The 12069-nt window shown below is 37.2% G+C and overlaps 1 protein-coding gene across 1 annotated transcript; it reads right to left on the bottom strand.

Moving 5' to 3' along the window:
- Window positions 1-8645: 8645 nt before the first annotated feature.
- On the bottom strand, window positions 8646-10276 carry LOC126718387 (cytochrome P450 71B34-like). Its single transcript, XM_050420536.1, has 2 exons — window positions 9367-10276; window positions 8646-9260 (listed from the first exon to the last, which is right to left on the bottom strand). The coding sequence occupies exons 1-2, from the start codon at window positions 10270-10272 to the stop codon at window positions 8646-8648; spliced, it is 1521 nt and encodes a 506-aa protein (XP_050276493.1). The 5' UTR covers window positions 10273-10276.
- Between the last annotated feature and the right edge of the window lie 1793 nt (window positions 10277-12069).

Here is a 12069-nt window from a genome sequence, read left to right as displayed (position 1 = left end):
TGCTAGAGACCCTACCCAAGGGAAGCTCGGCCCTAATTGGGAAGGATCTTACCGAATCACGTCATGGCAGAGGAAAGACACTTATCACCTGGAGACGTTAGACGAATGGAATTTGCCACATCCATGGAACACCGAGCACTTACGGAAGTACTACCAGTAGAGATGACGACATGAAAAACAACGCCCACTTTTATTTACAATTCACCGTAGTTAAATTTAGTTATACTCCTCAGTTTTATCATTTACTTTAATTTTTGCTACAATACCATTTTTAAGCCCGAAGGGTAGGACTTTTTCTTTTTAAGAACTACTTTCTCTACGAATGCATGGCAATAAGAGGAGTTTATTAAAAAATGGCTAGAGTTTCTATCAACAAGTTTTTAGTTCACAACAAGTGGACGACTTGTAGTCCACAACAAGTGGACGACTTTTAGTTCCCAACAAGTGGACAAGTTTAAGTTCATAAAAGTGGACGACCTCAAGTCCAAAAAGTAGACGGCTTCACCCTAAAAAGGCTGAAAAAGTTCATAAAGTCCATGAAATGGACAAGTCTTTAAGTCTTTAAAGTGGACGACCTCAAGCCCACAAAGTAGACGGCTTCACCCTAAAAAGGATGAAAAAAGTTCATAAAGTCCATGAAATGGACAAGTTTTTAAGTCTTTAAAGTGGACGACCTCAAGCCCATAAAGTAGACGGCTTCACCTTAAAAAGAATAAAAAGATTCATGAAGTCCATGAAATGGACAAGTTTTTAAGTCCATAAAGTGAACGACCTTAAGTCCACAAAAGGTGGACGACTCTAAGTCCATAAGGTGGACAGACTCATCCTGAGAGGATGAAGCATTGTTAAAATCCCTCGAATGAGCGAGAACCAAGTCCAAATATGGACAAATCCATAGAAGTGGACGACTCCATAAACTTGTCCCAAAGGAATGAAAAATATGGTCCATAAAATGAATGAGAGGCTATAAAGCTGACGGTCTCTTCAAACGGACGATATTATAAAAACGACGAGTTCGTCAAATCCTAAACATGGACAAGACTACAAAGCCGACGAGTTCATCAAATAGACAAAGCTATAAAGTTGATGAAATTACAAAAAAATGGCGAGTTTGTCATAAGAGTGGACAAGATCATAAAGTTAGCAAAATAAATCAAAGTCCATAGCTGAGCTCATGAAATCGACGAGTTTATCAAACTCAATAGATAAGATAAACGAGCTCAAAATTACAAAGAATATAAGTTGATTGCCCATAAGATGGACGAGCCTATAAATTGATGGGCTCATCATACCCTTAAAAAGGACAAGTCCATCATTAATCCATGAAGTGGACGAGTTTGCAAAGATAGTAGGGACTATAGACCGACGAATTCATTTTGGGCATCCAACACACAACATATCAACAGATAAAGGCAACGGGTACAAAGTACCACAAACAAGAGTAAATTATTTACAAATAAAAGCCCAAAAAACAAAAAGGGCACTTAAATACATTGTCCACAAATTAAATAGAATAAGGATAGGACTAAGTGGCAGGGGCATCAGTGGAAATGCTGTCTTCTTTATCCTGAGCAGGAGGATTTTCTACGTCTAAAAGCTCAATTGACGGGTTGGAAGCAGGGACAAGAGGATTTGCAGCAGGTTGAGCCAAAACGACACTATCATCTTTAGGGTCGTCACCCTCATTAGCGACGATGTCGCCAGCAGGTGTTGTCGGCACGAACTCTTCCATAGCGATCCCGGATAGGTCCAACTCTGGGAAGGTTGACGTGACTTGCTTGAGGCAATCATCAAACCCAATGCCATAATAGTCAGCATAAGAATCGATGTATGATTGCGATGCTTTGAATTCTTGAACGGCGTCAGCTCCAACCTTTTCCACCTGCTTGCGTAAGGTTATCAGCTTTTCCTCTAGCTCCTTGTTTCGACTACCTGCCCCTTCCAACTTCTCCCTCGTCGCCTCCAACACAGCGTTCAGAGTACGGACGGCCTCCTTATACTGCTTCTGCTGGTCCAATAAGTTGGAATTGTGCTTCCTGACCTTGGTGATGACCCCCTCCTTGGTGACACATCGGTCTTGAAGTGCCTAAACACGCACCAAGGCCTGAAGAAAGGTATAGTCATTAGTTAAAAAAAAAAAAAAAAACTGAAAAAGACATGATAAAATCAACCAGGGAAGTGAGCTTACTTGGGTAAGGTAAAAAAGAGTTGACTCCCCTAACTCCTCTGTGCCCAGCTCAGCATAAGGATCCACATCCGTCGGCTTTATAAGGGTCTTCACTTCCTTGACAGCGTAGTCCTTGTGAGTGAGAAGGCAACGAGGTCCCTCAATAACAGGACCAGTTGAAGTCATCATCCCCTTACCCGCACTAGGACCTGGCTTGGGAGGTGACTTCTTGGAGTGCGCATCCCCAGGAGTGACGGCTACCTTTTTAGGCGGACAATCATTCTACCCGTCAGTCTTCCTTTTGGCCAAACCTTTAGAGACGGCCTTGGGGACTGACGAGGATATCACTCTTTTCCCTTAGCCTTTTTGTCTTCTTCTTTTTTATGGGCAGCAGCTGCCCTCACTTTTTGCTTAGCTGCATCCATTTTTGCAAAAGACAACTGACATGCATTATGAAAGTAGACGGTAAGAACAAAACTGACGAGAATGATAGAAAATCTACTTACGACGACTGCAGTATTTGTCCAATCTGCGAGCTTTAAGCGTCGGCTCCGGGCTCCCGTAGTACAAATGAAGGGTGTCAAGGGTGATTAAGTCCCTACACTTTCGTTGCTTAAATGGAATATCAAGAACCTGATGAATGAATTCCTCCTGCTCGTCAATTATGTAAGGATGAGTACTAGCTGAAAACAAGGACATAGACGGTGTTAGAAGCATTAGAACAAAACAAAGGAAGAAGAGCAGACGAAATTAACCTGAATCCCTGACGAAAGCCCAAGTGTTGTCGAAATAACCACGGGGCATTGTTTCCCATTCTTCCTGACAACACACCCAATCCGTCCCCTTGACAAAGAAATATCTACTTTTCTAGTTTCTGTTAGAGTCTGGCATATTAGACACTAGTTTCAAACCCTTCTCCCAAGCTGTAAAATGATAGGTCCCCTTAGAAGACACGATGTTCTGAGGTCTGTAGTAGTAAAAGAACTCGTCCAAGGAAAGTTGACGGTTCCCTCCGTTCAGACGACCCCATAAGATCTCAGCACTTATAAAGATCCTCTAGGCATTTGGAGCAATCTAGCTAACGGATAGACCCAAAAAATCAGCCAGCTGATGGTGCAAAGCCGTCAATGGTAGTCTAAGCCCCGCAGCAAACATGGCATCATACATGCTGATGTCTAAGGTACTCCCGAATAGCACCTTTTGTTTTCCCTAGGGAGACGAATTGGGATATGGTCTGGGATCTGGTAACGAGAACGCAACTCCTTAAAAACCCTATCACTCATCATTGGTAGAAATTTGTTGACAGTCCAATCTTCAGGGAGAATGAAGGGACAGTTATCTCCAGGACCCCTTGAGGTCCCTTCACAGGATTCCTCGTCACCTTCATCTTCATCCCCGTCACTTCCACTCTCTCTTTCTCCCTTTTCTACCTCATCCTCCCCTTCATCCACTACCTCCTCATTTTCCTCAGTATAACTCTGGACATCATCGTCAGGAGATTGGGCTGACGTTTCCCTCTCTGACGAACGTGAGAAGCCCTCGAACTCATCACCTAAACCAAAGACCTCATCGTAGCCCGCTCCATCGTGGACTGACAACTATTCACTCTTCTCGTCACTCGACATCTGACTACCTACAAGTGACAGATCAATTCTAAAAACCTAAGATGACAGCCTCACTAGGAAGTTAATCGGTTGGAATAAAATACAAGGAAGAAAGAGAATTTACAAGTATGTCTTCTGAGTGAGAGATGATTCCGAGAGTGACGGTAACAGCATAGGCAACAGAGTCATTAAATCAACGAAGTAAAAGTGACGGGCTCTCTCTCTCCAAAAATCAACAAGGATGAAATAAGAGAAATGAAGGAAGGAGGTGAGTTATATATAAGGGGGAAATGCACGAAAGATGAAGCGACGCCCTCGTCTAGAAGCGGAGCCAATCGGGATGTGACACGTGTCTGAGCATTTAATGATGGCTGCTCGAGGAGTGGCCTATAAATGACTTTCACCCCCCTAACCAAAAGACAATTAACCAATAAAAAAAAAACTTAACTCCATAACCCATCAGTTAAAAGCGACGAGGATATGGAGTAAGGGGCAGCTGATATGGATAAAAATAGTGCTTACTCATATTAAGGCATAAGTAGGCATAAGCTAACGGTTATAGGTAAAACTGTCAGCTTCCATTTGTAGTTGTCGACAAGAGGAGATTTGATAGGGGTAGTGAAGGGAGTCGACAAGTCGCACCAAAAGGTTGACGCCATCAATAAGCTAACACCTATAAAGCTGAAGGGAGTGGGATAAGCTGATGGTCCTGATAGCGGTTTGCTTGCTACCCACGATTGCATATATAAGGAAATGTCTTGCCTTCCACGTTTGGTGCTACTCAAAGGGATTCCTATAAGGAAAGGATCATGCCAAATATGCCCAAAGAGACTCCTACAAGGAAAAGACTTCTAAACCAAGGAAGAAAGGTCAATCCCCTACTACTATAAAAGCACCAATACCCTCGCAAACCAAGGTACGCACAATTGACTCCGCACTTGCACTTTAGAGTTGCGAGAAGTTCTAACTTGACTTTCGGAGGGTATTTGGCCAGCACCACATTGATGCTCTCTGCGAGGTCTTCTCTTTTTGTTGTGCAGGTGTCGTTTCGAGTGTATAAGGACCGTGTGGCTCACTGGTGACTTTTTCGGCATCATCACCCAACAACCAGAAAAACCAAGAAAGCCACTGCTTCCACACTCCCTAGTGCCATAGCTATAGGAGCCCTCCATCTCCTTTCGAGGTTAACGTCCATTGAAATTTCTGCAACAAGTTGTCTTAGACCTTTTGTCAAACAGGTGGTGGTGTTTTTGTTTCATCAGCCACTGTTGAATTTAGTGTTAGTTGGCAAGTACTAACTACTACTACGAGCGAGCAACTATAAAGCACGTGGTCCCCTCGACAAGAGGCATATCATGTGTTAAGAAGTGGGATCCAACCATCCAAGTTGCACAACACTGATCTCTTATAAATAAAGAAAAAAAAAAGGACCAAGTACTATGCTGGCGTTGGTACAGTTGCCATGTGTCAAATGCCCGGAGATTGACAACGTAATTTTTGGCAATGTTATGAATACCGTTTTGGAACCTATTTCGGTTTGTCTAGTGGAAAGGAATATTTTAGTACTGGCTTATTTCGGCATATCGTTTCAAGGTATTTCGGGGTTCCTAAAATATATATATATATATATATATATTCTTATACAACATAAAATTATCAATTTAAGGAAGTAAATAACTAAATATCAAACAATACAAACTATTTTAGTCTTAAATCTTAACATAAAAAAAATGTATTACTTTTTTTTAGTTAAATAATAATACAAGTTAATGAAATAAATATTAAAAATGCTTATTTAACTGAGTCTAGTTTTTTTTTTTTTTTTTTTTAATATCAAAATAAAGTTAAACAAATAATATTAACTTGCTTAAACCCATAAATTTTTATTCTTTCTTTCTTTTTTTCTTATTTAATTATTTATTTTTCCCCTTAATTACCCACTACATTAATTATTGAGTGAGAGATGCTACGTCTACAACATTTTTACAACAAATCACAGGTGGTTAGTTATTATTAGTTCAAATTTGAAACTAACACTAAGATTATTTTTTTGCCCTAACAATAACAACTAGTAACAACCTGCCACTTAGAATTTGTTGTAAAAATTTTGTAGACATATCATTTTTCTTATTGTGTTTGTGTGAAACATTAGCTATCTACCATGTGTGCAAAGTGCAATACACATCCCAATAAAATAATTAAACAAATAGATAAAATCTCTTGATCTATCAGATGGTAGAATAAAAAAGTAATAAATTTGTTTAAATATCTCCCCCATTTATTACCCTACCTACCCCCAAACTCATTCTACACACTTCTGCTTCTCTCTCTTAACTCCTTCAAGTTCAAAATCCTCTTAAAGAAGAACAATTCCTTCAGCTCATTGCCTTGTTCTTGATTCTGAAAGCAGATAAGTATGTATTTAACTTGTTTTCTCTCTGTCTCACACACAGGCACTCTCTCACATCACCCCTATACCTCAAAACCTCCCTCTTTCTCTCTCTATTCTATTCGGACCCATAACTCGTACCGGCCGAATCTTGTACTTCGACCAAAATTGATTGAAACTCATCGGAACAGACCAAAATTTAATCCGAGGTGGAACAAGCGGGATTCCCATTCCGGTTTATATGCCAGTATGAGATTTTTCGACTGGAACAAAATGGATTTAATAACATTGGTTTTTGGAATGGGATGGTGGTCCCCACTTGATGAGTCAATGCATGATTCATTCACCCCTCAAGTGAAGTGAGTGCGACCACTCTTTCTACACTAGTACATATTTTAATGTTTGATTGTGCTGTACAATATTGCAAGTTGCAAAGGTAAACGATACTTGTAAGATTTCCTTGTAAGATTTTGGAAATCTATTTGGTTAGGTACATGATAGATTGTGAATTTGTTATGATAAGAGGATCTTTTGGTGGGCCATTCGGGTGTAATCAATCAAGAGGGGGCATTGACCGTAAATGAATCGAGTTGCTTACGAGGAGCTTGAACTCGAGTAAAAAAAAAAGATTTGTTTATGTTTGTTTGATTGTTTAAAAAATAAATTAAATTCAAGTCTAAGTTTAAACTCGACAATTAAATGAACTAGACCTAAAATTAATGGGTAATTATTGGGTACTCTTGGATTACCATAAATGCGTATTCCTCTTATCACATAACTATTAGTCTTACTAATTAAATTTATAGTGGGACCGACAATTTATGTGAGTGGGGGGAGTACATATTTATGATACTCCAAGAATATTCAATAATTTTCCAAAACTAATAATATGTTTGTGAACAAACACTTGAACATTAAAGTCGATTCAAATTTATGTTGTATTATCATTATGTGTCTATATATAAACTTGTCTAAAAATATAATTATATAGTCTTGAAGCTAAAGTGTTTAAGTTGCAAGGTAATGACATGTAGACTAGTATGCAATTTACACACTTAAAATTACACATTTTTGTTTCAAATTTTGGATTCATAATATGCCATTTTGAGCTGAGGTAGCAATTAGCGAACACGACATCACAACATATAGACGGAATGACTTAAATCAAAATGATATGTAACATTAGGGTCCAAATTTTAAATGGTGTCATATCTCATCAATACATATTAATTAATTTAGCACTTATATTTTTTTTATAGATATAATAAAATTTAAATCTCTTTTTGGTATAGACATGATTTAAACTCAAAATCTTTTAATTAATAAAAAAAAATCCCTATTTGATGTTCAACCACATGTTTTTATTTCATTAGCATTCATTTATAAGAAATAAAAACTTAATAGATATTGTTAATCAGTACATATGCCAAAACAATTATGTTAATTTTTTTATATTTTTAAATTACTAGTTTATAAGTTTATTATTACACACCTCATTAAAAAAAAAAAATGAATACTTCACATGTAAAAGTTAAAAAAATGACACCCCGTACGGAGCACACACATAGTTCAATAAGAGGTAGAGAGGTGTATAAGAAAAAAAGATCTTTGTAATATGATTTGGTGGGACACGTCATTGATTTTGATGTTGGAGTTGAAAGATTCCCTCTACACACCTTTCATTGCCACCATACATGATCAAACATTTGAACATTAAAGTTGATTTAAATATATAATATAATTTGTAATACGATCAAAGTGAGGCTTTCTTCCTTTTTTTCTCCATACAGTTTGGAGTCTAAAGAAAATTTGCCTGCCCAGCCTCTACTTTGTTGTTCAAAACAATTGATTGAATGAAATAATTATGCCTATCCTTCATAATACTGAATAGAAACCATCAGTCTCAAAAATACTTTATACTCTACTGATTGTGATATGCCATGTGTTTTATTTATTTTTATTTTATATTTTAAATTTTAGTTATTTTATAGGTAAAATAAAATGAATACATCATAACAAATTATGATTAGTGAAGCATAAAATGGAATAGAATTAGTGGTTTTGTATTCCATAACACCACCATAGGTAATAAAGACAAACACAAATTATCTTTCAATTCCTGCCATTTATTTATAAGAAAGGAAAATGATCCATGATCACAAAAGCCAAAAACATACATGCTAATTGGCCACCATTTATTTCAAAGTGCTTAGCAATATATATATATATGGGAGAGGCTTTTGTCTAGTGACTAGTTCCACTAGACACGCTAGGATATGGATACATATCCGAAATTGGACACGTGTTTACATCTTAGCCTATCCAATGAAATTAGTCACTGGACACAAGTCCAACCCTATATATATATATATATATATATATATATAACATAAAAGCAACTATTCCTATGAAGATTATATTTGAAATGGAGTAAGACGGGAGAGAGAAGAAAGGCAGGGGAAGAGTGCTGACAGGTACTAATATTTTAAAACAATTTGATTGGCACAAGGTTCAAAGCTGTTTTCTTATTGGTAGTAAGGCTAAGACCAGCTTTCTCTTCCATGTTGATATCTTCCTCTTTAATCCCATCAGGTAATTTCCAATTGAAACAATATAAAAGATTTGCAAGTGCAAGCTCAACTATTGTTGTTGCCATATATATCCCAGGACAACCTCTTCGACCAGATCCAAATGTCAATAACTCAAAATTTTGACCTTTATAATCAATGGAGTTATCCATGAACCTTTCTGGGATGAATTCTTCTGGGTTCTCCCAGTATTTAGGATCTCGTCCTATTGCCCAGACATTAACTTGTACTAACATTTTTGGGTAAATGTCATAACCATTGATCTTAAAGTGTGACATGGTTTCTCTTGGAACAAGTAGAGTTGCTGGAGGATGCAATCTAAAAGTTTCTTTAACTATCATCTTTAGATAATGAAGGTGGTCAATGTCGCTTTCAGTGACTTTCCCTTTATTTCCAATGAAATTTCTAACTTCATCTTGTGCTTTTTTCATCAATCTGGGGTTCTTAGCAAGCTCTGCCATTGCCCATATCATGGTAATTGCACTAGTGTCAACTCCACCTAAAAATATATTCTGATAAATAAATATAGTAACAAGTAAGTAGATGAACATGGGCTAATTTGATAAGGTAAGTAAAGTTAAAAAAAAAAATGGGATTAATAAAAGATTGGCAGCTTACCATGATCACTGCCTTAATGTTATGTTTTGTGAATCGAGCAGCATTGCCGGACTCAACTTGCTCCCTTTCAATTCTCAGTAGCACATCGATAATGTCTTCATGCTTTGGTTTTGTCCTTTCAGGATCAAGATGGAGATCAATGATCTGTTGGAATAAAGTATCCAACTCATGAAAAACCCTTTCAAGCCTTTTAAATCTACCAGAGAAAGTGTCTATAATCCATCCCACGAAGGGAAAGAATTCAGATGCATTGTAGCTTCCTATCACGGACACTGCCTCATCAACCATTGCTTGAAACCTTTCATTGTCTAAACCACTCCCGCGGAAACTCTTACCAAAACCAATCCTAAAAGTTATACTTGCAGTGAGTGCAAACAGCTTCTCAGAAAGATCAATAGGGGTTGCAGAAGATGCATAGTGAGATATAGAATCCACAAGCAAAGCAACTTCTTCTTCCCTAATGAACTGATAGAATTGCACACTTTTCACGCTAAAAAACTCAAGAACACATATTTTCCTTATCTCTCTCCAGTAATCACCATAAGGTGAAAAAGTTATGTCCCTATAATTGTAGGAAAAAACTTTAGCGCAAGCTGAGGGAGGTCTATTGCAACAGGCAAGATCATTAACTTTTAAGACTTCTCTTGCTGCTTCAGCAGAAGATATTATGACAGTTCTTATGCCACTGAGTTGAAGGAGCATCACAGAGCCATATTTCTTGGAGAGTTGCCACATAGATTGATGAGGCAACACACCAAGTTGGTGCAAGTTACCTATAATAGGGAGCTTAGGAGGGCTTGGTGGAAGGTTCTTAGAACAACGCTCATCCATCTTTTTTTTCATGAGCAACAAAAGAGCGAGAACAAGGAGAAGAGGAAGCCATAAAGGTATGGTATCAAGAGCCATTGAAGCTATATCTTTTTTGTCAAGTTAGTAAGTATCCTCTAAAATTGTTCACCTATAAATAGCCCGAGATACCAGATTGAACCAAAAAAAAAATCTGTATGTAAGTTTTTTGTCCCCGTTAGGTGATATGATATACTTAAAAAGGAAAATTATTGCTTCACACTATTTCTTACACTCTGGTATACTACATCACATTTGCATGCGCAATGTACACAATTTTTTCAATTTTTACACTCTAGCTAGTATGTACTACATTCACATTTGCATGAGTGTAATATGATTACATTTGTTTTTTTTGATATCTCCATTTAAAATGGAGAAATATAATGGTATGTACAGCTGATATACTTACAAAACAAATGTGATATATACTAAGTTCTCAAATGATTTGGTCAGTGTTTTTGTCTTGTTGGATAAAATTGCATACATATGTTCCTAATCCCTATGAAAGTTTGGCAAATATCTGGCATTATTGCACCGCTATAATATACGTATGTTTCTAATCCCTATGAAAGTTTGGCAAATATCCGTCATTATTGCACCGCTATAATATACATATGTTTCTAATCCCTATGAAAGTTTGGCAAACTAGATACGATAAGCCCACACCGCTATACTTCTTTTAACATCCCACCTATGCTTTCAAAATTCCACTCTTATCATCTTTTTTCTGGAATGTGGTGGAGTGAGCAAAGAAGACCAGCAAGTGAATTTTAAGCTAAACGTTAATTCTAGAGTCTAAAAACCGACCTCAAAAATCAAATTATACTTATCAATCACTTTTGCAGGCATGTTACTAGTCCCATTTCCCATGCCCCACACTTGTCCGTGTGTGTGTATATATATACATATTTGGCAATCATTAACATAACACACTTGTCTGTGTGTGTATATACATATTGCATGCGAGACGACACCCAATAAGATAAGCCCACACCGTTATACTCCTTTTAACATCCCACCTATCATCTTTTTTCCAGAACGTGATGGAGTGCAAAGAAGACCAGTAAGTGAATTTTTTAAGCTAAACGTTAATTCTAGAGTCTAAAAACTTATCTCAAAAATCAAATTATACTTATCAATCACTTTTGCAAGCATGTTACTAGTCCCATTTCCCATGCCCCACACTTGTCCGTGTGTGTATATATATACACATATTTGGCAATCATTAATGTAACACACTTGTCCGTGTGTGTATATACATATTGCATGCAAGACAACACCTGATAAGATAAGCCTACACCGCTATACTCCTTTTAACATGCCACCTATGCTTTCGAAATTCCACTCTTATCATTTTTTTTCCGAAATGTGGTGGAGTGAGCAAAGAAGACCAGTAAGTGAATTTTAAGCTAAACGTTAATTCTAGAGTCTAAAAACCGTTCTCAAAAATCAAATTATACTTATCAATAACTTTCACAAGCATGTTACTAGTCCCATTTCCCATGCCCCACACTTGTCCGTGTGTGTGTATATATACATATTTGGCAATCATTAACATAACAAGGGAGACAATATATTCTTGAAACCGAGGCTCTTCGACAATAATTTAAGCATGTTTCATTTTGTTTTAGATAATGACATTGGAGTGTACAATTCTATCATCTCTTCATTCCAAAGGATGAGCTAGGCATGCGATAACAGCCGAACACATGTAAAGTTTTCATCTTATTAAGCGTAACTAATTGCAATCATCTATATATATATATATATATATATATATCTAAAAGTTGAAACATAGCATTTATTGTTACTATGTTCCAGTTGAGCTACATTAGCGTCCACATCATTATCATT

The sequence above is a fragment of the Quercus robur genome, chromosome 3 (assembly GCF_932294415.1).
Source record: "Quercus robur chromosome 3, dhQueRobu3.1, whole genome shotgun sequence".
NCBI classification, from domain to species: Eukaryota; Viridiplantae; Streptophyta; class Magnoliopsida; order Fagales; family Fagaceae; genus Quercus; species Quercus robur.
This window is presented reverse-complemented; position numbering and strand designations above follow the sequence as displayed.